General features: G+C 40.4%; 1 protein-coding gene across 5 annotated transcripts in view; it reads right to left on the bottom strand.

Moving 5' to 3' along the window:
• Positions 1 to 681: 681 nt before the first annotated feature.
• Positions 682 to 27,494, bottom strand: part of LOC113026716 (MTSS1-like protein) — a 79,562-nt gene continuing 52,749 nt past the window's right edge. The window contains exons 6-16 of one of the 5 annotated variants that reach the window (XM_026175804.1): positions 26,505 to 26,579; positions 24,008 to 24,016; positions 21,881 to 22,038; positions 20,676 to 20,783; positions 20,489 to 20,586; positions 17,639 to 17,915; positions 17,248 to 17,322; positions 14,365 to 14,520; positions 13,730 to 13,912; positions 11,303 to 11,468; positions 682 to 10,765 (exon numbers count right to left, since the gene is read on the bottom strand). In XM_026175804.1, the coding sequence (XP_026031589.1) occupies positions 9,897 to 10,765; positions 11,303 to 11,468; positions 13,730 to 13,912; positions 14,365 to 14,520; positions 17,248 to 17,322; positions 17,639 to 17,915; positions 20,489 to 20,586; positions 20,676 to 20,783; positions 21,881 to 22,038; positions 24,008 to 24,016; positions 26,505 to 26,579 (2,174 nt within the window). In that variant the 3' untranslated portion in view covers positions 682 to 9,896. The remainder of the gene's footprint in view (positions 10,766 to 11,302; positions 11,469 to 13,729; positions 13,913 to 14,364; positions 14,521 to 17,247; positions 17,323 to 17,638; positions 17,916 to 20,488; positions 20,587 to 20,675; positions 20,784 to 21,880; positions 22,039 to 24,007; positions 24,017 to 26,504; positions 26,580 to 27,494) is intronic. The other 4 variants (XM_026175823.1, XM_026175814.1, XM_026175830.1 and 1 more) reach the window with 4 other exon arrangements.

The raw sequence follows: 27,494 nt of genomic DNA, 5'->3' as shown, positions 1-27,494 counted from the left end.
AAAAAGAAGCTTTATTCATGACACACGTGAAAAGACCCAGGAAAACAGAGTTAACAAAAAAAAACGATAACAGAGGAACCTTATTTGTAAGAATATAGACTCATCTGGAGACAGCCCTTTAGAGCACTTCTTTTCTAGCTTAGAAGAGAGAAAGACCTTGAATAATTGGCATGCCTTCTTCCTTTTTGAAGGTGTGCCACATACATAAGGCCTTGTATTCTGCATATGGAGAGGAATGTGCAATACACATAAAGACCATGTTTTTATATAAATGTGAGCTGTGCTGACCTGTACATATTACTCTTTTCTCATCTGCAGACTCCTATTTAATGTTTCTATATACATCTGAGAGAGAGTGTAATTCATTTTAACTCTAACTTAACCTAGACATTCGACTTTTTATTTACATTATCTGCCTAAAGTTATTGTTGTGGAAAATATGTACCAATGGGATATGGAATCTTTTCCTAACCACTGTTATTATGCACTGAAAGTGCAAGTGTCTTTCTTTGGTTCAGTGACTACAGTTAGCCTTTCTACCGCTGACTGGCCTATAGATGCCACACAGACTATTCACTGACCCATACTGAATCGCTTCTTACAGTGCATACTAAACTCTGTAGATGGTTTAGGATTCTGACCATATTTCTTGAATAAAAAGATTCGTTTTACACAGCAGCACACAGTTTAAGTACAACTTTTATTAATACTGGAATCATCACAGTGCGTTTTGTTACATTAGCAGTGACTAAAGTTAACAAAAAAAGGGTCAATCTTACAAAAAGGAAGACAGAAAAGAAATCTTCACCTTCAGCGACAGAGGCGAACCAAACTTAGAAATCAATTCACAATAAATTAAAGGGAAAAAAGCGGAAGTGAGGGGGCGTGAGAAGAGAGAAAGACAAGACCACAGTGCCTGCAGGGCTACTCGGGAGGAAAAAGAGGAGCTAAAAGACTGGTTTGTACAGAAAGAAGAAGCAGGTGTTGACTCTCTCACAATGTTATTATTTGGGAAAAAAAAAAGCCTCTCAGAAAATGCCTCAGCTGTGAATTTTGTAGAGATTTCATTGAGAGTTCAGATGTCGGCTGTCGAGAGAGAGAGCAAGCGAGCAAGAGACACTACTGGAACTGGAGTATAGACACCAAGACATTCAATTTAGTTGCAGTGACAGTGGCACCGGGAGGCCACTTCGGCCACTCTGTTCTGCATGGCTGTATGACAAGAGGTTGCAATGTGTTACATCAGGATCTCATAGAGGACTTCAAGGTACCCTCATGTGGCTTCTGAGAATCAACCTTAGTCATGTTTGCTTCAGACCAGTGTGTATATGTGCGTGTGTGTGTGTGTGTGTGTGTGTGTGTGTGTGTGTGTGTGTGTGTGTGTGTGTGTAGTAATGTGGATACCTTCCGTATTAGACAGCAGGAAAGACTGACAGATTGTGTGTGGGAGGTTGAAGGGAGGAACAGTAGGGGTTTTAACCATCTCTCCTTGTACCACACACATAATCACACTCATACAGACACACATACACAAGTACATAGTTCAATATAACTTGGGCAGATGGCTAAACGAGTGGGTTGTATATAGAGCAACTCAAAACTTTTTTTTGTCTGATCAAAAATATAAAACAATCTGTTCTTCAATGGCCAGCATTGTGGTTTCCTTACTTAGATCAAGTCAACAATCAAGAACATTATGTTCATTTTGACTGGGGTATTTCTAATGAAGACATTTTTAAATCTTGTGTAGCATATTATGTAAGTATACAACATTTAAAGGGAAGTTATTTCCATACAGATTTCTAACATTGTTTTCATGCTGCGAGCAAATGCTCACAGTGGAAGTCTTCCAACCGCCTATAAATCTCCGTAACTAGGGAAAGGGATATGTATCGGGTCATGAAGTTTACCGGCTGAGAGAAGTTGGCCGTGCCTTAAGTTTCATCATCAGTCGTCAACATGCAGTTTGAACTTCTGTTCTGCTCTAATTTTAATTTGATTATGTTGCACTAACAGTAAAATGACAGGATGCTGACTGCTGCATCTTCTCCAGTCTCTATAACAGTGATGTAAAATGGCTTCAGAAGAAATAATTCAGACAGCAGTTGGAAAAAATCTGATTACATGTGCAGCAATTTTGATAGAAAAATGACTTTTATGCAAGATATCAATTTAGTAGTGTTGTCTCCTGAGCCATGCCAATCAAAAACAGAACATGTGAAATTGGCGATACCGAATGCTTAGTTAAAAGTAGACAATGTTGTTGTTTTTCATGTATTAAATGATGTAAACAATCCTTCCCTAGAAATGAGACTCTCAGCCTGTGGACAGATTTCTGTTCGAACGACTCGGGTTAAAAAAGCCAAACCTGCTTTAAGCCATCTTTTGTCTGGATGACATCAGCTAATGATAGCTTGCAAAAGACAAATTGCTAGGCAGCTAGCTAACATGTATCATCTACTTAAAGTAAATCAGAGAAGAACTGTTTCCTCTTGAAATCAACCTTCAGTTAAATTTGGGTTACAAGACCACGCTTAACAAATTGGTGTTACAGCTGTAGTTGGTGTGGCTTTTCTTGCTCCTAAGGTCAGTTAGTGTTTTAACCTTTTCCTGTATGTTGTTCAGGTTTTTATATTCTACCCTTTTTTACTCTTATGCTTTGTCACTCCTTGCCACAATGGAAATCAATTCACAATTGAACTGCAATATATTTTATTTATTTACATATGGTATTTTGGTGGTCTCCCTAACTGACCTTGTACTGTTAGTTTAAAATGCTCACATGGTGTCTTTGACAAAAGCTCACTGAGAAACCAAGTAACATGAACGCCTTTGAGGTGATGTCAGGAAGATGCCGTAAAAAGCCTGATCAAAATTAATTAAAATGTAATCTAGCACTGAGACGGTGTTAGAGATCCATCTGCTTGCCTTGAGACCAGCAGATATTAATGTGCACGCTAGGGAAAAGTTTAACCTACCTAATGATTCCAGCATTTTGAACAAAACACCCAGGTCCCAAAATGATAGCATCCATTAGCCATTATGACACACTGGATCCACACATGCATCCTGACATACAGTAATCAGACACAGAAGGAGGGGGAGGGAAGAGGGTGAAGGGAAAGACAGAAAGATAATAAACTGAGCGTAGTGTGTATTCACTGTGGACTATGGTCATCAAAATTATTTTTCATTAGCTTTGATGGGCTGCGAGGCACAGAGAGACAGAGTAATGCCAACGGGGCTCCCATCTTGACAAGTGTTGTTTTCTGATTTGTCAGCCACACATTATCCCTGTGTGTACTGATTGAGGAAAGTGGATTAAAGTTGAATGGCAATAGGGGAAAGGGAGAGAAGATGGGGATACACAAGTTTAAATGTCTGGGAATAAAGGAACATTTAAATTCAGTTCTCTTTTGCTTTTTCCACTTGGCGAAATACGATTAGCATGGCTAACTGGTAGCTTTCATATACCTCCAGGCTGTTCAGACAATTATGGTATTAGGAATTTTCAGCTCAGTCCATCTCCAGTTACATAATCCAAAAAAAAAATAAAAAAAAATCATGTTTTCATTAAAAGTTAAAGCAACCGCTTAACATTTTGGAAATTTTCGAGCTTATTTCTTTATTCTCTTGTCAGTGTGAGCCATTCACTGTGGGAACAACACTTGCCAGTTAACCTCTTACTTTGTATAATTTACATTTTCAGATTAAACACAAAAGTGTATTACTAAGTAAACTACAGGTATAAAGGTAGGTGGAATGTTTCAGTTTGGAGGGGTTGGGTTTCCTACATCTTCCAAACCTTGCCATGCTAAAATTACCATCTGTTGGCTATGAATTATTCTTTAATGCACACACTCACCAAAAGTGAAAGTAAGTATTTTCCAAAATGTTAAACTAGTCCTTTCACATGCTCTATGCAGCCTCGTGATAATCATTGAAAAGTATATAGCTTTCTAGTTTTTAGGGCTTGTTGTGCAGTATTTAAAGTATACACAGTATTTTTAAGTACTGTGCATGTTTTTAAGTGTGTGCATTACTAAAGAAGCTTGCACATTAACCTTGATGGAAAACAAGAAAGCTAATATAAAGTAAACTGTGGTAATATCATTGACTGAGCCAAATTATGAAATTAACATAAGAGGAGATTGTTCTATATGTTAGTCCTGTTTCTAATATGTCCACAAGTGTTTCCATCTATGCGCGCATGCCTGCATGCATGTGTGTCTATGTGCCTTAGTATGTTTCTGCAGCAGCCACTCCGTTTGAAGGTGGGCCCACACTGAACAACACATACACTCGTAAACTTACACTGTAGCACAGTTATTCCAGCTTGTTCAGTTAGTTACACAGTTAATTTAGAATTTTAAAAACATTATTATTTAGTATGATATTTCTTGTGCTGTAAACTGGGTATTTTAAAGGAAAATAGCAGTGTTGTGTCTTTTAGTCATCTTAACCATTCAACCTTTTACTGTGTGCCTTTAGGCTGCCGTGATCTCATTCAATTTGAAAAACTCAGAGGTTTTAGAATACTGGTCTGATCCCAAGTTGTTATTTATAATTTGAGTGCTTGTTCTCCAGGGCATTATTAAAACTTTATTAAAGGAATAACTTCCTGTAGATAACTGGCAGTTTATTCCTTAGTTTTCATTTCATTCAATAAATATGCAGCACTTAAATCTTCAGACTCAGGGAGACATGTGTAGCTATGAAGACTGAAGTCAGCTTCTCATACTCAGAAAATCACACCCACTGGAGAAGAAAACAATCATAGCCTCAACATGCAACTTTTGCAGGACTTTAGAATATTTCATGGCTCTAGGGCTCCGTTTCTCAGAAAGCGATTAAGTCTGGTGCTAGACTAGAACCTTTTTCAGTGGCAAAGTTTTCTATTAATCTGGGACTTTACACACACTTAGCTGATCTTATTCAATCCCTCTCCGTGAGAGGACTGCTGCTAGTTGGATGAGTGTGATTGTTTATGCCTGAGTTTGCTGAGTGTCGCATCAAGCTGCAGCTTGGTTGTTATACTGTATTTTTATTGTTTGCTGATTATTGCACAACACAACAACATTTTGTTTCAGCCTGTGTATGTCTGTAAACACCATGTAAAAACATGGTATTACAGAATAAACCTTCTTGAATCTTGGCTAGGCTTCTCACAACTCTGGGAAACTTTTAGAACATTACAGGAAGTAGTATCTTGTCAAACACTAAACAAAAGGAGCCTGGTTCTGTTGGAGTTTTCTTCTTTTAAAAGGGAGTTTTTAAATGTCCTACTGCTGCCAAGTGCCTCCTCGTAAGGAATCTTTGGATTGCTAGTTTTTTTCCCCCTATAATAGAATCTTTACATTATATATAGCATGTAATATAAAGTGCCTCGAGATAGCTGAATTAATAATCCTAATGAAATTGTAAATTTTCCTACTGAGTGACCAAGCCTTGCATAGCTTTATTAGGTTAATGCCTACAGTAACGTCATGCTGCACACTGAGTTTCAGGATCCCAGAGTTTTCCCATTCTTCCTAACGCCTCACATTTTATTACTTTTATCTAGCAGGGTTGGATAATTAGACAAATATACTGACAATAAATAAATCTTAATATGGAAGTCTTGGTTCCGATCTCCATTTTGGAGTTAGGCGATATGGGTTCTGCTGCAAAATTCTGCAAATATATCTACAGTACCCAGTTGTTGGACTCATCGTAACCACCTGAAAAATTAAACATACTACCCAACACTAACACCCAGTTTTACCATTTGAATGGCTCAGTGTTTTGGTTTGGCAGCTTATTAAACCATTTGGTGGTGCATGACACCTCACAGCAGCTTTTAGGCAAGGTAAATTTTCAAAGTCAGTGAGGATGATACACCATTTTCTTCTCCAGTGTGTATTATTTATTCTGTCTCTTTAAAGATATCTGAACTCCAAATAACACCATTAGAGCTGTGTAGTGTGAAATAACTTTAAGGTGGACAAAACAAGTATCCTAGTCTACAAAACAATGGTATTCTCCTTTATCATACCCACAGTGGATCATGATTGTGAATGCACATACATGCACTACCCCTGTATTGCTTTCCTGTTGTTTAAAGAGGAAATATCACCCAGTTGTACAGGAACAATGCTCTGACATTGCAATAGTTTAAGCAAATCAGACACAGTTGGATGCCATCCTTCACCATGTCATACATTCAGGTATACAGATTCATGGACATGGTGACCTTGACAGGTGGTTTAGGAGAAACTCTTTTTCACTTTTCTCACTCAGAACATGTTTTTTTTCCCCCCTTTCAACTTCTAAGATTCAGAGTCAGATTTATCACACAGCATCCACATGTAACAACAAATGCACAGTTTGCTGTTGACAGAACATTAAAACATCCCCTATTTGATGCACTGTTGCAAACTTCAACAAAAAAAAATGGTGTGCTTGCAGAGGGTGCCTATGTTAAAAACATCTGTTCTCCAACTCTTTATATTAAATAATTCTAAAGAAGCCACAAATGTGCCTGGAACAATTTTCTATTCAAGGCAAAAAAAATAAATAAAATAAGTTGACAAAAAGAGTATATAGGAGAGTGGATGTCGCAGGCTATGTTCAGGTCACTGCTAAAAGAGCATACAGACATGTTGATGAAGAGTTCACTAGCCTAAAGATCAACAGCCAAACAAGGACACACTCACTCTCGGCCCACACGTCCTGCATCCGTATGTTACACAGCTTAGTAGTTTGTGTTACAACTGGAGTTTTTTCTTTTTTTCTTTTTTTACATTAATTAAAGTTAAGACAAAACATTCAAACAGTACTGTAGAAGAAAAAAAAACAACTAAATATTCCATGTAATATTTTCTAACAAACCTTTATACCAAATCTGTGCGCCTGATTCTCTTTAACAAGTACAGCACATACAGTACATATTGTATGAACAGGCAGTGAAATGCTCATTTCACACATCTTTTCCTCTCTGTCAACTTGCAAAGTTAAATATTCCCACGTCTTTGTCATCAGCGAGCCGGCTTCACCATTTCTTGCATCTTAATGTTCATAAAAGTTTCTTTCACACAGCCATATCCTGAGCTGAACTGGGGCGGCCTTTTTGTGTTCAGACACCAGTGTTGTGTCTCACTGCTGGGAATACATTCATTTTATGTGACTGAATAAATGTGGGGCTAAATAATTATGTTGCATGTGATTGAGCCAATTTAAAACCAGCTGGCCAAAGAATCTGAAAAATTTAGGTTAGATTACATTACTTGTTACAGTCCTCCAGTACTTGTACTGGATTTGAGAATGGTGGCTTTCAATAGCTTCAAAGGCAGTCTCACCTTACACCCTGTGCAGAAGTCCAACTTTCAATCGAAGACTTGGGCAACAGCAAAACTTTCAGGAACTTGCGGGCAGCTAAGAAAACTTTTACGCATAATAACCACTTTGACAAATTTACTCCCCCTGCACTAGGCAACTTCATCCTGTCTCTTATTTGAAGAGTTGAAAATGATCTCAAGTCTCTTGATCTGTCAAGACTATAAACATGTAGACCTCCAAATTGTTGAATAGCAATTTTAATGCTATTGTTTAGTTTCAAACAATAATCCCTCACTCTCTACCAAAATAAAGAACTAAGAACTAATGTCAAAAATTGTCAGCTACAAGCTGGACATGTCTCCGAGTGTTTTATTACATCTGTGCTATGTGTGCTATGCTGTTTGATTAAAATCTTTGTTTTATTTAGAAAGGACAACATACAGAGTAAATCTAAGGCAAAAGAGTATTGTTCAGCTTTGTTCAAGGCTTTACTTTGTGTGGCCACAATGTAAAAAAAGACACAATATTTACAGGTGAGACGATATTTTTTAGATAAGCAGCTGTCATTGAAGATTTGGACAGTGAAAAATACAGCCCTAATTTTTGATACTGGTTAAGTATTAAGAGGCAAATATCCAAGTAAAAGTGTTTGATTTTGTTCTCGACCACAGGTGTGTTTATAGTTTTGATAGTATTGGCCCAATTTTTGACATTTTCGCCTCTCTACAATAACATAATACAGGAAAACCGAATTTCAACTGTTAAACTCACAGTGGAAAAAGTTTTATTCTGAAAAGCTGTTTTTATTAGGTTTTTTAAAGGTCTGTGTCCACAGTAGAAACTCAATCAAACCTACATTCCCCTCTGATGCTATGAGGCAGAAGTTTCAGTGACAGAAAAATAAAACTGGCAGGAAAGTATGGATCTGCTTTATACAGTCTGACCTGTCTATACTGTGCTTTTTTTTTCATTATGTGACCAGTCCTTTAAATGCCAGTGCAGCCACAGCATTAAAAACTTCAGTGCTCTTCACGATCCACAACAAGCAATAGCTTGTATGGCCCTGACACTTTCTTATCCCATCTCATTCGACCAATCTCCCAAATCAACCAGTCTTTCTCACTTGCTCTTTGTCCCTCCCTGTCTTCTTCTGCTTCTTCTTTCACAAATTAAATAATTCCCCCCTGGATACCATCTCGCTCACTTTCACACTCCCTATCATACAGTATGACTAAAACAACACCTACTGGCTATTGTACATATTACCTATCCCCTATCAAAGTGCTTACAGTTTTCCTTCCCCCCCCCCAGACTTTTGTAATCCATTTCATTCACCAGAAAGAGACAGGGACAGAGAGAGACACACGCCAAAACCGGCTAGGCATGAATTCACAGTCGATGTGTAATTTAGCATTCCTGATGATTGCCTGAATGTGACAAAGGAGAATCTACAATCCTCCATCGAGCCGCTTCTTCGAAACAAGAAAATAAAACACATTTATTGCTCCATTTCTGATTTAACATTTTCTCTCTGGTTCTAGAAAATATATATGAATATATCTATACGCCTGGAGTACGTCTTGTAACTTCTCGTACAGCGGTAACAAGGTAAATGACGTCACAATATAAACAAGAAAATACACGCACAACACACAGGAGAAAAAGCCCTGCCCTCATTGGGTAACCAGCTGTCCTGCAGCAGAGCTCTACCCACCCTCCTCGCACACATACACACAATTAGTCACACGTAGACACACACTCATGTTTTACATTTGCCCACATGCACACCCATGAATGCACGCATTCACTACGCAGAGAGCGAGAGAGGGGGGAAGGGGGCACTAGCACGGTTCAATGCCAACAGTGGATATTTCCTTTTTTCCAAGATTCTTTTCATTAGGATGAACCAGAGAGGCCCTCTGGCTTGTTAGCTCCCCGTACTAATACCAAAGCTTCAGTTCAATGGGCTAATAAGTACAGTGTGTTGCTGCTGAGACAGCTTGGGTTCAAACCCAGCTGCTCACATGGCACTCTGAGTCCCCTCTCTCTCTCGTCCACACCAGCCCCTCGTTCAGTCATCAGTCTTTCATCTGGGATCAGACAGTCGGGTTAGTTGGAGAAGAGGATAGGGAAAGGTGTAAGTTGGCAAAACAGAACAGAACCCAGCGTTTCTCTCTTTCTTTGCCTCTTTTTTAAAAAATCATATCTGTTTTTTTTTTTTTGTCCTGTGAGTCTTTCCTTCCCTGGGTGAAGGTGTATAGAAGACAAACATGCGTCCAACACACACTAGTTATAGTGGCCTGCTAGGAGCCTGTCAATGTTCAGCATTTAACTTTTAACTGTCAGCATGGGTTAACATTATTATTGTTATTATTATCATTATATTATATATCATTACTCTAATGGTGTCTTTAAACTTTTTTTTGTGTATGTTTCTGCTTTCATTCGTCTTCTGTTATATTATAGCTTTCCCTACATGGTTAAGTTTTGTGTATGTACTAGGTGGTTGGGTTGCATCACACCAACACCTGACTCCCTCTCGGTTGACAAGCATCATCCTCTTTCTGCTGTTCCTCCGATCACAATATACGGGGAGCTGAGCGGTCATTGGAGACGGTTTTGCGAAGACGGACTCCTCTCCTGATGGTGGTCAGCATGTCACCAGACCCTTCTGCCCCTTCGGTCCCTGTCTGAGTGTCAGTGGGGCCAGTTGGTGGTGGGGCTGGGTCATCAGGGAGGGCAGGGAAGGGAAACTGGCCCTCACCAAGGGCGTGTGCACTAGCTACCAGCTCGCCAATCTTCTCCACTAGGCTGTGCCGATTGGCTGCGATCATCTGATCTTCCTCTGATCCAGTGCCCGAGCCTGTTCCTATTGCAAGGCCCCCATGCTGCTGAGCATAGACCTCTAACGCAGCCCCTGATCCCCAGGCGGTGTTAGGCAGGCTGAGGCGCTTTGGTGATGCCTTCACATAATCAAGCGCTCCCTGTGAATCCTCAGCTCCAGTGAAGAACACACATTCCTCACTCCCCACACGGACAGGTACGCCACCAGCGTGCCCTCCACCTGCACCAGGTGAATGTGAGTCTCCAGGGACAGTGGGTGTTTTGACAGGCACGATGGGTGGTCGAATGGGGATGGGCCCCGCACTGGATAACGTGCGCCTCACGCCAGGTTTGGTAGAGGGGGTTCGGCGGATGGTGGCAGTCCCTGGAGTCCCTGCTCCACCTCCACCAGCTCCACCGGGCTGCCCTGGTATCCCATGAGCCCCTGGACCAAGAACGCCAGTGGGCAGGCCAGCTGTGCTGGCTGGCCTCTTGGTCTGGATCATTCGCCTGTAGTTCTGGGCAATATTAGAGTGGCGAGGAATTGTGGAGGACTTGTCAAACTCTGTCTGTCCATCTGGACCTTCGGCATCACCATTCACTGAGTAGCAGTCATAATCTGAACCTAATATGAGGAGAGCAGAGGGTAAAACAAAAAAAGGTATTCATGAGATTTTAGAGAAATGATTGAACTATAAGTGCCAGAAACAGAGACAGAGGAAAGACAATGTTCTGTGGTCGCTTTATTAGATTAACACAGGGATAGCTACATCATTTTGGTAGAGCAAGCCAGCAAGTGAGCACATTTAATATTTTTCAATTTTATCTTTATATTGTCATTTTCCAACTGCTGTCAGAGAAACTGTCAGAATACATCCATCATACACTTTAGCTGCTGCCTGGATGATTAAATGGATTCACTTAATCTGATTTTGGTAAAACTACACTCAATGGTAGGAGTGCTAGTGGGAGGAATACAATAAACTTCTGCAGAAGTTTTAAATATTGATATTTCCCCTAAAAAAACACCTTCCCTTAACAGGTTGCTTTTCCTGGAATGTTACAAAAATAAGATGATGAATGTGGCCAGGTGAAATGTAATATATGTGGGCACCGAATGAGATTAAATGCTGCCATAAAGAGTGTGGTAGATTAGTTTCACCTTGTGAAGGAATTGTGTCCTCTGAGCAGGATGGGGTTGTGGTCTCTGTGCTATATCCACTGGAGTACTGCAGGGAGTCTCTGTTGCTCTTCTGCTGCTCCATGCTGAGTCCCCTGGTAAGCACCATGGCCAGGTCACTGGCTGCTGGAGAAACCTCCTCTCCATGCTGAGAACATACAATGAAACACTGCACTGGAGTTTGAGCAACCCGCTGTTTGAAAACTAAACCCTAATCTACAAATTGAATAGAATAAAAAAGGTTTCTGGTCCTAAAATGCAGTAGCAAAAAGAAAAGAGTTTTGTTTTTTGTTTCATTTGTAAACATCCACCTGAGAACCTGGAAGTGTTTTGCCTGTGCCGTACCTTGTGTTGACAAGGACACTTGTGTTCACAGCCTTTTGTAGACATATATAGGCTTTGTATGCTTTTTCTAAATTGACAACTAAGTCAAGTCTTTAGCTGACTGTCTCAGATGTATTCCACAGTGAATGATATATGAGCTGCTGAGGGCCATGTGACACATCAAACTTATTGGTAATGTCACAAGAAAAGCAATGGTGTGCTTGGTTTCAACGTAACTTTATTCTTTCATGAGTTATTTACAAGTTTCTCTTTGTTCACAGCCATTGACATGTCGAAGAGGTTAACACGTGAGGAGGAGATCGAAATTGCGTTGATATCTGGGGAACGCAGTAACCGGGTCATTGCAGCAGATTTCAATGCAAGACACCTTACGAGACCACCCATCTCCCATGCTACAGTTAGCAAACTGCTTGCTAAGTTTCGTGAAACTGGTTCAGTGTTGGATTTGCCAAAATGTGGACGCAAGAAAACTGTCACTAATGAAGAAACATCAGTGGCTGTCCTAGCTTCATTCAGCAGGAGCCCACAGCGTAGCACAGTCGAACATCCCTTCGGCGGATATTAGCTACTCACAAATGGCACCCTTACAAACTCCAGCTACTGCAGCATCTCAGCGAGGATGACCCAGATCGGCGCACAGAATTTGCAGAATGGGCAAAACAAAAATTGGAACAGGACCCTCAGTTCACGCTGAAGATTTTGTTCAGTGATGAGGCAAACTTTTATGTGAGTGGTGAAGTTAACAAACAAAACCACCGCTATTGGTCTGACACTAACCCACATTGGATGGATCCCTCCAAGACTGTTGGACCAACAAAAGTGATGGTTTAGTGTGGTATATGGGGTACGACGATAGTGGGTCCATTCTTCCATCCATCCATCTTCATCCGCTTTATCCGAGACCGGGTCGCGGGGGCAGCAGCCTAAGCAAAGAGGCCCAGACCTCCCTCTCCCCAGCCACCTCCTCCAGCTTATCCGGGGGAACACCAAGGAGTTCCCAGGCCAGCCGAGAGATATAATCTCTCCAGCGTGTCCTGGGTCTGCCCCGGGGCCTCCTCCTGGTGGGACATGCCTGGAACACCTCACCCAGGAGGCGCCCAGGGGGCATCCTTGTCAGATGCCCGAACCACCTCAGCTGGCTCCTTTCGATGTGGAGCAGCAGCTGCTCTACTCTGAGCCCCTCCCGGATGGCCGAACTTCTCACCCTATCTCTAAGGGAGAGATAGGGTGGGTCCATTCTTCATCAATGGAAACCTCAAGGCCACGGGATATTTGAAATTGCTACATGATGATGTGTTTCCCTCTTTATGCACTGAAGCTGGCACGTTTCTTGAGTTTTTCCAGCAAGATGGTGCACCACCACATTATGGGTGCCAGGTCCGAGCATTCCTAGATGAACAGTTTCCTGGAAAGTGGATTGGTCGTCGTGGGCCAGTTGAATGGCCCCCAAGGTCTCCCGATCTGACCTGCTTAGACTTTTATTTTTGGGGTCATCTGAAGGCAATTGTCTATTGTGTGAAGATACGAGATGTGCAGCACCTGAAACTACGGATACTGGATGCCTGTGCTGGCATTTCTCCTGTGGCGTTGCTATCAGTGTGTGAAGAGTGGGAGAAGAGGGTTGCATTGACAATCCAACACAATGGGCAGCACATTGAACACATTTTATAAGTGGTCAGAAACTTGTAAATAACTCATGAAAGAATAAAGTTACATTGAAACCAAGGACACCATTGTTTTTCTTGTGACATTACCAATAAGTTTGATGTGTCACATGGCCCTCTTCCTATTGAAAAAACAAAAGTTGTATCCAAGATGGCCGACTTCTAAATGGCCACCATGGTCACCACCTATCTTGAGGAGTTTGCCCCCTCACATATACTAATGTGCCAAAAACAGGACTTTAATATCACCAACCATTCCCATTTTATTACGGTTTTATCCATATAAATGGCCCACCCTGTACTATAGGCCATACTTTATACATATTCATGCATTTGTACAGACGTACACACAAATTGCTATCTTCAGCCCGTGTTTCAGTATCATCAACTTCACTATTACCTTGGCAGCGATGTTAGCTGGCGTCATCCTGGCTCTCTGCCCATCATCAGGATGTGATGGCCCAGCATATCCCTGGGAGCCCGGTGATGCCTCACTCTCCCTCAGCCTATCAAGAGGTTCCCTTCTTCGCTGGACTGCCGCTGCAGCCACAGGCTGCTCATACTGACCTGCTTTGGACCAGTCCTGAAGAGGTGAGCGGAATTAATAAACAGGAAGTAGGTGGTAACATTAGCACACACGACTTGTCCACTATCCAGCAGTTTGATGCCCTTCATCTGAGTGCAGAAAGAGGGGGCCTTTATGGGTACATCAAGGACTGTGTGCAGGTCAGAATGTGTGGAACAGAGGCCTTTTCGAGTGTTAGAGAGCATGTATATGTTGATGACCTTTGACCCTGCTTGGTTTTGGTCAGTTACCAGTTGGCAGACTGTAAAACCAATGAGGCAGATGAAGCCAAATAAAATGCACACAAAGCAAGTGGGGATGAACACTTGCAATGAAGCAGTGCAATGTGGTTATGAATGAGTTAATCAGGTGATAAAAAGTAAAAGAAAATAAATTCTATGCATTAACTTGTTAAACAGAAACAGAAGAAAATGTGCAACTGAAGAAATGGAAGCGAATGGAGAACAAACCTTCCACATAGGAACCTTTGATGTGGGAGAGGAGGAGCTGGATCCAGGGGGGCGGTTATAGGGTGGGGACGCAGGAACAGGAAGAATGACAGAGAGAGGCCGGGTGGAGCCAGAGTGAAAAAGAGCGGGGCGGAAGGTAGCGAAGGACGAGCCAAACTGCGGGACGAGAGACACAGTCATGTCATCAGAGAATGGAAAAGCCACAGACATGAAGCAAGAGTGAGCGGGAGACAGGCAGACAGACATATATATATATATATATATATATATATATATATATATATATATATATATATATATATATACACAGAGAGAGAGAGAGCCAGCTACTGGGCCACACACGACAACAAAAGCCAAACATGTGTACACACACACACCAAATTCTAAGAAACAGATAGACAATACAGCTGAAACCAAAATGGGCCTCTTGAAACACAATTAGTTACTGCTGCCATGCATCAAAATGACTCTATATGCAAGTTAAGTGTGATTAGAGTGGGACTAAGCCTCTACATCAACAAAGCCTACTTCTAATTTTTAGTCAGATACTGTATGTTTAACACGTTTATGTTGATGTATTTGTAGCAAAAATTCAGATTGATGAATTGTATTTGTGGGATTTGTACAGTGATCAAGGAAAGGCTTAAAGTAAAGGAGCTCAGGTAGAAATCACAGTAACTCTGCTTTTGTTGCATGTACATGGAGCTGTTGCACCATTTTCCCAAAGGTGCTGGATGTGGATACAGTGAGATGAGCTGATGAAACTGATCTAAAGGGTTTTAGATCAGTTTTAGGGGAGCAGGCAAATTTTAATTGTCTCGTGAGTTTTTAATGGAACGTGTCATGTGTCTAGTGTGTCTGCCTCAGATTCCATGATGATTTAATTAAGAACATCCAGAAATAACCAATACATGCAATGCACAGGAGAGACTGCAAGTCTGCCTCGTGATGCTTATGCTAAATCTTGTCAAGATAACCAGTGAAAGTGGGGCACACGGTCCAGCTTGACAATGTGTATCAGTCAAATTAGAGATGGATCACAGATGGTTGTGAACACGTCAAGGGAAAGAGAAGCAGTATATGCAAGCTGGTACGGAGGACAGATGCTGCTTAAGATCAGAAATGAATATTTATTTTGCCTTGCAAGCATGATTTATATAATGGTGTGCAAACTGGCTAAAGAATGTATAATGGAAGAGGAGGAGACAAGTTCCCAAACATAAATAAAACAAGTCTCTGATTTTGTAGAGCTTTATTTGGGTATGTCTCCATCAATTAAAAGCACAGAAGACCGGCGTTACATGCTCCTATTTTCAGTTGGTAAGCAGGGGAAGATGCAAATGGCTGTAAATCTTAAAGCCAACTTTGCAACTGGCACCAATGTGTAGGTGGTTTATGCTGAGGAAGATACAACTTTGCCCCATGTGCCTATGAAAACAGAGCTCTCCAATGCTAATTGCTGCAATGAACATTTTTTTAAATTGGAGAAAATGCATAAATTCAACCAAACCCTCGTGTCTCAAATACATTTGCCTCACTATTCTCTTGTGAGTAAGTGGGCAGTGTTTGATATGATGTTGCTTAATGGTACCACAAAGCTTTCTCTGCTGGAGAACACATCAAGGCCCCAGAGATTTAATACTGTCAGCTCTACACCAAGTTTGACTTACCATTCAGAAATCAAAGTCTCCTTCTGTTCTCGGAAATCCCTGAAAATCTTATGAACGTCCTGCTACCTTGATGAGTGTAACGTCTCATTTTAAACAGCATGTGTTGTGCGCTACCTTGTAATTCTGTATCAACAATGACTTTATACTACCACAATTATCACAGCTGTTTAAAAAATTGCTCAATCTTATATGAAATTACATTTTGTTGTTCTTGCCTGATGTCTCTGGAAAACACTACAGATAATATAGGTGTGAATCTGACGGGTGTTCAGTGGAAATCTGGTTGATTTGGACAAGATGAGGAAACTTGAAGTAAACTTAAATGAAGCAGAGCTTAATTTTTAATTTCAAGTAATTCATTTATCTTTCCCCCCCCCACCAATCATTAAGCTGTATTTGTAAATATATCCTAAACTGAGAGTTTAACTTAAGAATAAACCAGCACTGTCAGGGAAAACTAATCTCTCGACAGTGATGTCACAGACTGACCACAAGTATGATGTATGATTGTATGATTACTGTGTAAAAATCTTAAAGGACACACATTATGCTAACTAGAATAATTTTGTATGATCCACAGCTCACAATAATTCCTGTTTCTCTTATACTGGGCCTTCATTCCATCCTCCATGTGAAGCAAATCATTATAGCCCCCCTCTCTTTAAGTTGGGCCCCGCTACTGGGACATAGACCCACTATATACTCAATACTACATGTATGCACCATGCATACATAGCGTGAATATGAATAAGTATGAATAAGTATCAAGTGAAACTAACAGAAGAATAGTTATGTCTAACAATCATAACTAAGAATAATTTTTGAGGGTAAAAACAAACAAGAGTCTTTTGACACTATAAAAATCATCTAATTTTTTATTCATTTTTTCGGCTCTTTAATTGGAGCATGCCAGAGAAGGTTTGGGAGCCACTGCTTAAAGCTAATTTTCACACAAGGATGGGTCGTCTGTGTTTACAATGACAGCTGTGCATATTAGTGATATCCTCTCGCTCTGACATGATACAGAGGAGGAAGCTCTCAGAAACAGAGTGTTAGGAAAGTCTGAAGCCTGAGCTTTTGGCTCATAAGGACTACTTGTACACACACTGACCTTTATTTGTTAACTTTTTAGGACCACACTTTTATTGCTTTAATTTTTTTTATGCTGCATTTCAGACTGTCCATGTTATATATTATGAATAAGAATACTTACAGTGGTGGGGGAGCTGCATTCACTGACTGACTGGCATGTTTCTGAGGCCTCTGATGATGCTGAGCTGGATGATTTCTACACCAGGAAAGAAATAAGAGTGACACAAACCGATAAGAGTTTAGACCAAGAACCAAAACACATGTGTGAAACTTAATGTTTTTCATTAGATATCCAGTAATTAAATTCTATTCAAATATTTGTCCTTTGTTATTTTAAAGTTACACTGAAATGTTTAGTTTACCTGCTGGCTGTCCTTAAAATAGAGACCAAAAATTTTGTGTCATTGTCTTTTTCAGGCTGTGCGTGTGTCATTGGAAGCCAGCAATTTAAGCCACAGTAACTCTGAACGGGTCACATAAATAATGTAAATTTGTCCATGAGGCATTTGTACCTGACTAGTGATGTCTGAGGGCATAGGTGAGGGTGGCTTGGAGTAGATGTTGGCATCCTGGGACACGAAGCCCGAATCATGTGAGGAGACACTGCTGAGGCGGTGGGCAGCAATGCCCCCCGGTGGTGGAGGCTGGTGCGGCAGGCTGCTGCGGTAGCGACAGGAGGAGGAGGATGATGAGGTGGGCGAGTGGGGCAAGGAGCCTCCGCCACCAACACCACCACTACCACCTCCCCCTGACGAACGGGAGGCACTACTGTGGGTGCTGTTTACACTGCTGTTGGGGGAGGAAGGTGTAGAGGAGAAGGGAGGGGGCAGAGCGATGGAGGTGTGAGGAATGTGGAGGTGATGATTCCCAGCGTAGAGCGAAGGCAGTATCAGAGAGAGACAGCATGATTAGAGAAGTAATGGTGGAATTCAGAGAGAAGAAGTGGGGTTGGTTGTTGTAGAAAGTGATAGATTGACAATTAAAGGAAGTGTTGGAAGTTCGTATGATGGGTTGAAGGACCAAGAGGAGTTTACAGCAAATCGTTGGTTCATCAGGTCAGTGAAAACCCGCAGTGCGATGCGCAGTAAAGCCACACACCAGGAACAGTTAAAAGTAGAGACCCGCAACAAAATCAGGTAAGCAAAGATCCAGCAGGAGAGAAAGAGGGCAAATCACATGAATGCACACAAACAAGACACAAGTAATAGAAGATAAGTGAAAAAGAGTACACAGAATGGCAGTTGTTTTGAGTGGAAAAGTGGGAAAGAAAAGGACAGGAGGGGGTAGACAGAGGGTGTGTAAACTTAGAAGGATCCAGCACACACACATCTATACACACAGTAAACACTGAAGGCAAAATGCTGTGAATCCGCTTCACATGCACTGACACTCATACAGTTTGCTTCACAGAACCATAGAAATCAGTTTGTAGTCTTTTGAAAGTATTTAGTTTTGTTTATGCATTTGGCTTATAAAAGAGAGGCTGTCATAACTTATCTTGAGGCCAAAGTCCTAGATTCTTTATTATCATTTATTTATAATGCTTTTCTGTCTGAAGGCAGTGCTTCTGCTGAGGATGACCCAATCATCAAAAGCTTGTTGAAGCACCAACTTCATCAGATGTATAAATGACGTCTTGATGCATTCTCAATCATCCAGGAAAGTAAATCTCCAAAAGTTGATTCTGTTCATCTGGACGTAGCGTTTTGTGGGAGAAACGTTTCGTCACTCATCCAAGTGACGTCTTCAGTCTCAGCTGACTGCAGGTTTCCCCAATCTTATAAACAGTACATTTGCATAATGACTGAAACCAGCCCACTGAAGGAACAATGGGCTGGGAGGTCAGTTCCTTAATCTTAATCATGCAAATTCTCATGACCATTGATCAACAACCACTGACTAAAACATCTGAGTGACCTCACTGGAGGATGAACATCTGACTCTCATCATCCACTGGAGCACAAACTGGGTGTCATCAGGACACTACAACACAGAGCGAACACCATCCCCACTGACACAGCAGCCAGGGAGGCAGAAGAACAGCACATCAAGAAGGCCCTGAGTAAATGTGGTTATCCCAGCTGGACTTTTGTCAAAGCTGGAAAGGCACCTAAAGAAAGCTCCAGCCGATCCAGGAGAGAAGGACAACCGCTCCATAAGCGAAAACCTGTAGTGATCCCATATGTGTCAGGAGTATCAGAACAGTTGAGACACATTTTTTTTTAACACCGGGTTTCTGTGGCTTTTAAACCCCAAAACACGCTGCGCCAAAAATTGGTCCACCCCAAGGATCGGGTCCCCCGAGTAACATAGTGTACGCTGTTAAGTGCCAGGAGGATTGGCAGGATTTATACATCGGGGAAACCAAACAACCTCTGGCGAAGCAGATGGCACAACACAGAAGAGCTACCTCGTCAGGCCAGGACTCTGCAGTCTATTTACATCTACAGGCCAGTGGACACTCTTTCAATGATGAGGATGTAACATCCTGGACAGGGAAGAATACTGGTTTGAGCGTGGAGTCAAGGAGGCCATTTAAGTGAAAAGGGAAAGACCGTCTATGAATCGAGGAGGGGGCCTAAGGATACATCTTTCGCCATCTTAGAATGCTGTGATTGCAGCCATTCCCCAACTCTCTGTGAATGGTACTCATGGCCATTGATCAGTGGGCTTTGATCAGTGGTTGTTGATCAATGGTCATGAGAATTTGCATAATTAAGATTAAGGAACTGACCTCCTAGCCCATTGTTCCTTCAGTGGGCTGGTTTCAGTCATTATGCAAATGTACTGTTTATAAGATTGAAACCTGCAGTCAGCTGAGACTGAAGAAGTCACTTGGATGAGTGACAAAACGTTTCTCCCACAAAACGCTACGTCCAGATGAACAGAATCAACTTTTGGAGATGTATAAATGACCTTTCATTTCAACAGACATTTGGATTTAAAGAGAAACATCCTTTTTTCTGATGCCCTTTCAACTACCTGAACAGGCAACCTTTCACTCAGCATTTTCTAATTTGCTGGCTAAGTTTACTTTTTAATATTTTTCAGTCAGTTTTTGGCAGTCATCATGTTTTAATGGCCATGTTAAAGCTATATGTGGTCCAGTTTGATCAGTCCAATAGTTATGCAGAATCACCACAGCCTGATTATGAAGGAACATTTCTGGGGTTAAATGAGTAGCTCTATCACCCATAGACACTTGTTTTTCGGGGACTGCACAGAATGTAATGACAGACTGACATGTAGACAAAACGACTGACAATCACACTGACATATAAACATCAAGGATGGCTCCTCTTTCTGATACTCAGAACACTGCCTATGTGTGTATGGATAAGAGTGTATTTGTGTGTGAGTACCTGCACATGCTGCTCTTGCGTGAGCCAGAGCTGCTTGGGGATGACGGAGGGGTCTGATAGGACCAGCTGTAATCGGACCCCTTTAGATCTTTAATCACCTGAGAGAACGTGTAGGAGTCAGAGGTTTGTCTTCTATTTGTTTCTGTCTTTGTGTATTCTGGATGTCATGTTTGCGTATGCTTTTCACCTGTTCACTGGCAGGGGGCAGTTTGTGCGGATCAGTTGTCAGCACAGTCAGGTCATCAATGATGGCCTGGAGATGGGTGATCTCGCCCAGCATAGCAATCTCTCCATTCTTAAAACAAGATAGAAAACATTTTTACTTTTTCTTTTACACTAAAGTCCAAAAATTCTCAGTGTACAGTTTCCACAACAACCATAACACAGTTAATTATACTCAAAGCTCTAGTTATTTTTATGTATGATTATTTTTCGTGATATAATTAAACTGTAAATTAGGTACTGTAAGCAAAGCAGTTTAGTTTCTTGTCTTTATAAAGATAATGTGGTTGACGTGTCAGTACGACACAAAGTAACAACTCATTTTACACGTTTTTGCTTTACATTGTTTATTAATTAATGGTTTTCTGCAAGATAAATGTTATACTGATGCTATTCTTTAAAGTGTCTCCCATCAGTACAGCCCAAGGTTGTTCATTTTAGCCTTATAGTTTTGTAGCTAAATACATGTGTTTTTTTTTTTAATGGGGCAATATCAAACAATGGCCTCTGGCATAAGGGTTCAAATACAGTAATTATCAGTGGAGCTACATCAGTTCCTCCTGCTATTGGCGCTTGGATAAACTCCTTGACACAGTGTATGGAAATGGATAGGATTACGTACTTTCTGAAAAATAAGTTAATATATTTTGATGAAATTTGGAAGCCATTTAAACATTTTTTAAAAGTAGTAAATATAGAACAACTTATGTAGGAGAGTGGAGTAGGAGGAAATTGTTAGCATTGTGCATGCTATTTTTGTTTGTTCCTATTGGATATATTTTCTTCTTTCCCTTTTTTTTTTTTCTTTTTTTCTTGAATTATGTATAAATGCCACATATGGTACAATTGTATATATATTTCATTTGAGCTTGTGTTTTTTTTTTTTTTTTTTTTTTTTTTTTTTTTTTTCCTTTGGTCGGAAGAGAGCAGAGCGGGAGGTGAGGGTGGGGGAAAAGGGTTTCTATTACAACAGCATATTATGGGAAATTACCTTTGAATGTTGTTGAAAAAGTAATAAAAATATTTAAAACAATTATCAGTGGAGCTGTTCAGTGAACATGCTTCTCTGTACGGCACTTCAAAAGTTACTTTAGACAGTGCTTGCCCTCATCTGTCCATCTTTCCTCCTGCTGTTAAAGTCTATCACATTTCCTCCATATGTGTCCTCACCACAACTGGCTGAAGGAAACCAATGAAGGTGCAGAAGCGACCCCTCTCCTCCACCAGGGCACGGCGCACCGCCTGCTTCTCAGTCTCCTCCATCAGCAGGCACATGTCGGTCACATCCTGCATGGCACTGTCGAGCTGTGGCTGCAGGTCCCCTCGCCCTGGGTGGGAGAAGGCGCAGCAGTGGGTGAGAGACGTTTATCAAACGAGAGAGCAGAGACTGACACAGGAAGGTAGAGGTTTTCATCAGAGGGTGAAAATGAAAAAGGAAAGAAAGATGGAGGTGTGGAAAAGTGTTAATGTAACTAAATGTGGATATCTCTCATAATGCAGGAGTTCATCCAACCGCTAGTACAGATTATAAAATTTTGACCAAGACAAAAAAAGCAGCAACTTGTTTAAGTGTTTGTTTTTAAGCTATTTTAGCTCTGTATTTGTTCTAATGTTAATGTGCAGTAGTCAGTTTCCTATGTTGTTTTTTAATGAACTAAGACTTTTTGCTAAAAGTTTTGCTAAAAATGTAATGTTATCATATCTGTTGTAACTATACTGCAATACCTTGATAATAAAAGCTTAAATATAAGTGCATATGTAATCTGAAAAAAGAAATTCTATCTGCTATCTCTAAAAAGACATCAAATGCAGTAAATGGAAAGCAAGACATGAAAATTTCTTTGTAGTTTTACAGCATGTAAGAGCAGAATGAGGAACAAAATGACAGAGATAACAGACGAGGAGGGGTAGCATGAGAGTCAGACTGAAGCCTGCAGTGTCACTACAAAGCTGATAGTAACAGCTACAAGTCATGCAGGAGTCAAGGAAGAAGTTCAGTTACATCATGCATTGTTAAAAGTGACACTACACGACAGCTAACTACAGACGCTGAGCTCTAATCTGTCACGAGGGGCAAAACTTGTTTAGGAAGCATTGGAGCTAGTTCATGTAGTTTTTAAAAAGGTCATGGTTACAAGTTTCATTAGTTTCAATGGAGAATTAAAAGCTAAACCCCAGTTGACCATTTAGGTGCAATAAATAAACTGTCATGTTGTTGTTGGCTCAGTAGAATGATGCCCATTACAAGCAAGGCTGGATTGCCCACTGGGCACAGTATGTAACTATTCAGGTGATCCGAAAGGTTGAGGTTCAAAATGTGACATTCAATTTGTGGTAAAAAGACTACAAATAATTATGTTTGTGCAGAAAAGTCAGAAGTATATTTTAACCTATAAATTAACATCACTTAACAACATTGCTACCCCACCTCATGAATCACCGGTCACAAAAAAATCTCAATATCAGTTGTTTCAGGCAAATTAAAATTTTCTGACTGAAACCTTCCAACATCAAAATGCATGATCTTCTACAATGACCCTAACACGTCTGCTCTGTAGAAGATAATGAAAGTTTTTTTTATCATTTTTTCTGTGTTGATTTAAAGCTTTAAATCTTCAAATCTGGTCATGCAGACTTTTGAACATTGTCTGGTTTCTCTGGCACCAAAGGAGGAATAAAATATGGGAAATACAACACAAATACAAACGTCAGTTTTTCCGTTGGCCACTGGGCAAACTGTTTTCTGCACATTTTCTGCACACAGACTAGAATGGAGGACTTAGCTGATTAAAATGAAGAAAACAGACTGAGAGTGATGCAGTTCAGGACACACACAGCACGTGTTTCATGTTTAAACTAGAGTGGCACCAGCCTAAAAGCACCTGTGTTGTAATGGGGCCTCAGATAGAAATTTGGCTTTAAGGCTTTATTATTTCAGCTTGCAATGTGCTTATATGGTGTACTTGACAAAATAATTGTATGCTAATTACATTACCATAAACTCATAACTAATTAATAACAATTTATGCACCGAGAGCAAGTTAAATTAAACAAAAGCCTACAGCTTATTATGGGAGTCCCTGTGGTGGGTTAATCCAGCCCTGATAAGGTTCTCTCTATTCCCCTTAAGTCTGCTTACATGACTATTTCATTATGAAAGACAATTTCCTGATATACCCCCAAAACTTTTCCATGACCTCAAATTTAGTAATAATCACTGCCTGCAGGCAAATGCTGGAAATTTAAAAAGAAAAGGATGTGATGCGGTAGAGCAGCGAGCGGCAGGCTGATACTTACCCTGCATCTCTATAGAAATACCAGAGGGGAGGAGAGACAGAAAGACGTAGCAGTGAGAGGGGGAGACAGAAAAAAAGGAAGCAAAGTAAGGAAAGAGAAAGGAAATAGAGAGAGAGTGACAGGGGCGGGGAGAGCAGAAATAGCAGAACTCATTGTTAGGGTTAGTACAAGGAAGCCATCACAAGACAGCCACAGTGCCAAATGTTAGAGCAAAATAACACAGCTGCAACCAAAAGTTCAATCCAGAAACAATAATATCCTCAAGCATCAGCTGCGATGGGGCTTATCAGACACAGGAACAGACATTGCACAGTTTAACTGTTAATCTAGTCCTGTTAAAGGATAGTTTAGGTTTTCAAAAGTGGAGCTGTCTCATTTTGGAGATGCACCCAGGTATGCAACATTGTGGAAACATTGTGCCAGTGTGGAAGAGATCAGCATCAAAACGTATTTTAGCCACATGAACTCTCATGACATGTGAACTAGAATGTCTGATGGCTTTAAACATTGCATGGATAGAAGTTCAGACTGAGGACTAAGGAGAAAGGGCAGTGTGACGTCGCGGTATGCTTTTGTACTTTTTTAAAAAACACATTTTGCTGCTGACCCTTGAAAGCAGGACTTTGCTTATCTGTTACACTGGTAACTTTTCAGTTACAGTACATACAGTAGGTGTGTGATAACTTCTACAATAGGTAACGCACTGACTACTGTGAAGCGCCTCATACAAACCCCCGTCAAAGATATCAGACTATCGTTTTAAGATAATTTCTTATATTACCCTTGTTTTATGTGAGAAAATGACATCTCTAAGCATATAACTTGCATTCAGATTCACAGTCACTGGGTTGCTTTTGAAGGTGTGGACTTCCTAAAGAAATCAGGCTAGAAAAAACTGACATGATCATGACGGGACTTTTTATCAATACAAACGAAATCTTTAGTGAGAAACAAACTGAAAACTAAGATTCATAATTTATATTAAATAGTAGCCTCTCTAATATACATTATTGCTTCACAGGAAACCTCTGAAGACAGGCTGAATTTAAATTCTTCTTCTTTTTTCACTGATTTTGATCATATATGATTTGAAGCAAAAAAAAAAACTTACCAATTTAAATGGTGCAAACTTTTTTGAGGTACCAGTATCAACATTATCATTATTATTATTGTTATCACATTACCAACATTCTAAGCGTTTGTTCACAGCAAACCTCTCAATTTTTAATTTTTTTTTGCTTTCCATAGGGGCGCATTTTTCGCCTTACAAATACTGTTTACTCTGTTTCCAACATACTAATGTGCTTACAAGCCATTCTCCCTAAACAGAATTTAAAGATTAAATAGCTGTTTCCTGTAAAATGTTAACTTTTTTCTTTTTCTGTTTCAGTCCATTAGTTGTGTTTGTGCCAGCACAGCACAACAAACACAGCTAGCCTCATCCAACTACTGCAGTAATAAATGCTAATGCAAACCCCACCTAACTAAGTAAAGAGGAATGACATATTAACATATTGACTTGCTTTTCTGTTTAATAATTGTAAAGACAAAAATGATGGACTCTCACAAAGACTGCCCCAGGAAACTAAGTCCAAGAGTTACCTGTGCTTTGGACGACAATTTGTTTTCTTATTTTTCCCATGAGGCAATGCAACTGTAGGCTACGTAAAGGCTACCAGAGTGTGGAATACTACACCAGAGGACCTGACCTCTACAATATGGTAATGTAAACCCACCTGACACAGTCAGGCATGAGTTACTGTGCATATAGAAGGAAAAGCTCCATCATAGCTGTAGGAAAACATTTTGGAAGTTGTCCTCATGATGCAGGCTGAGAGACTGTAATGAGCGTGCAAAGTATTCATCAAAGCAAAATGTGGCTACTTTAAAGATACTTCAAATTGAAAGTGCATTTTGCTTTCCCCCCTCTCTTTCTACATAAATATACATTTAAATTCTGACAAACCCTTGAATGAGTGTTATATACTCATTCAAGGGTATATGTTTTATATAAAATATAAAACAACAATTTCAATAATGATAAATAATTATCTTGAAATATATTTTAGACAACTTGCATGTGTAAATTAATCTGCCTGGCAACTGAACGGAAGCAGCAGCAGAAAGAAACCAACAATTATTGGCTGCTGCCTCACTGGGTAAAGCGATTCAGGACAAATGAGAAAAGATCTGTAATTTTTCAGAACGCCACCAGATGGCAATATAAACTTATAACGACTCAAGTTACTGTTTGGATGATGCTCACGTAGTCTGTTATCAAGAGTGCCAGTCAGATACAAAATGGCTCATTTTTTGTGATTAACTGCAGCCTTACACTTACGATGTTGTGTTTAGATAAATAACAGTAGGAACAATGAACTGGATATCTAAATATATTTACAGCTGCAATACATAAAACACACAAACAGCACTTTACAAGAACTGTCTGAGTGACAACCATGAGCCTGAGCTTGACTGTTAGACAGCTGATCGTTACCTTTACGAGCCTTCTTCTGCAGTTTCATGGTGTCAGATGATTTCTTCTTGATCTCGTGACGTGACCTCTTGTACTCTTGACAGAGAATAAAGAGAGATGTTTTAGAAAAACGAATGCAAAAGCTGCTGAGCAAACTCATACTGTCTTGCATTTCCAATAATAACTCAAATAGAAACAATATTAACTTTCAGGAACCGAAACCACCAAGAGGTCAGCGAAACACTGATTATTATGTTTGGTTTCAGATGTACCCGCTCCCGTTTAGACACTGTTGTATGCAAAGGTATAGTTTTAGAACCGAATGATGTGGAAGCAAATGTTTAAGTAAGATTACCTGTTTACTGCGGAAACACATATTAACAGGTAAATATCCTGTTTATATTGACAAAGGCTAGTTCTACTCCTGCATATGAACATACAGTTTGGTTTGGAAAAAATTTTCATGGTGTCAGGTTTCAGTCTGATCATAGTCTGAGTAGTATGGTTTATGGAATGAGGAAAAGACAACATGTATTTGGCACAATGATATCCTAACAACACTGGCTTTGTCTTTTTTAAAGCATTTGTAAAGAATGACCAGCGCACAGAGCAGGAAGTGTCCCGGCTACGTCAGAAGCCCCAAAACATGCTTTGCCTCAAAGTTTAGGTCAACTATCTGACACCCTGGCAGTGGGACAGATAATGGAACAGATAACTTGATGAGAATACTTCCTTGGCATTTTCAGACATGATTCTTTGGCTGTTTGACAGTTAGGACATCTGCAGGCATTACTTTTCCAGCTGCTGGGGTACAAGCTTACAAGGAGTGACGATGAGCAGGTAAAGAGGAGCGTAGCTCTAAGAAGCTGCAATGTGATCAAGGTAGGCATACACGCCACATGCAGCGCTGCTGAAACCTCATTTTAAAATGGTGTGCAGAGTTTGCATTTTCTGTTCACTGCTAGCCTGTGCTAGCATAGCAATGGTGCAGCCCAGCTGATCAAACATTTG

The sequence above is a fragment of the Astatotilapia calliptera genome, chromosome 1 (genome assembly GCF_900246225.1).
Source record: "Astatotilapia calliptera chromosome 1, fAstCal1.2, whole genome shotgun sequence".
Classification (NCBI taxonomy): Eukaryota; Metazoa; Chordata; class Actinopteri; order Cichliformes; family Cichlidae; genus Astatotilapia; species Astatotilapia calliptera.
The sequence above is the reverse complement of the archived record's forward strand: the minus strand, read 5'-3'. Positions and strand labels throughout refer to the sequence as shown.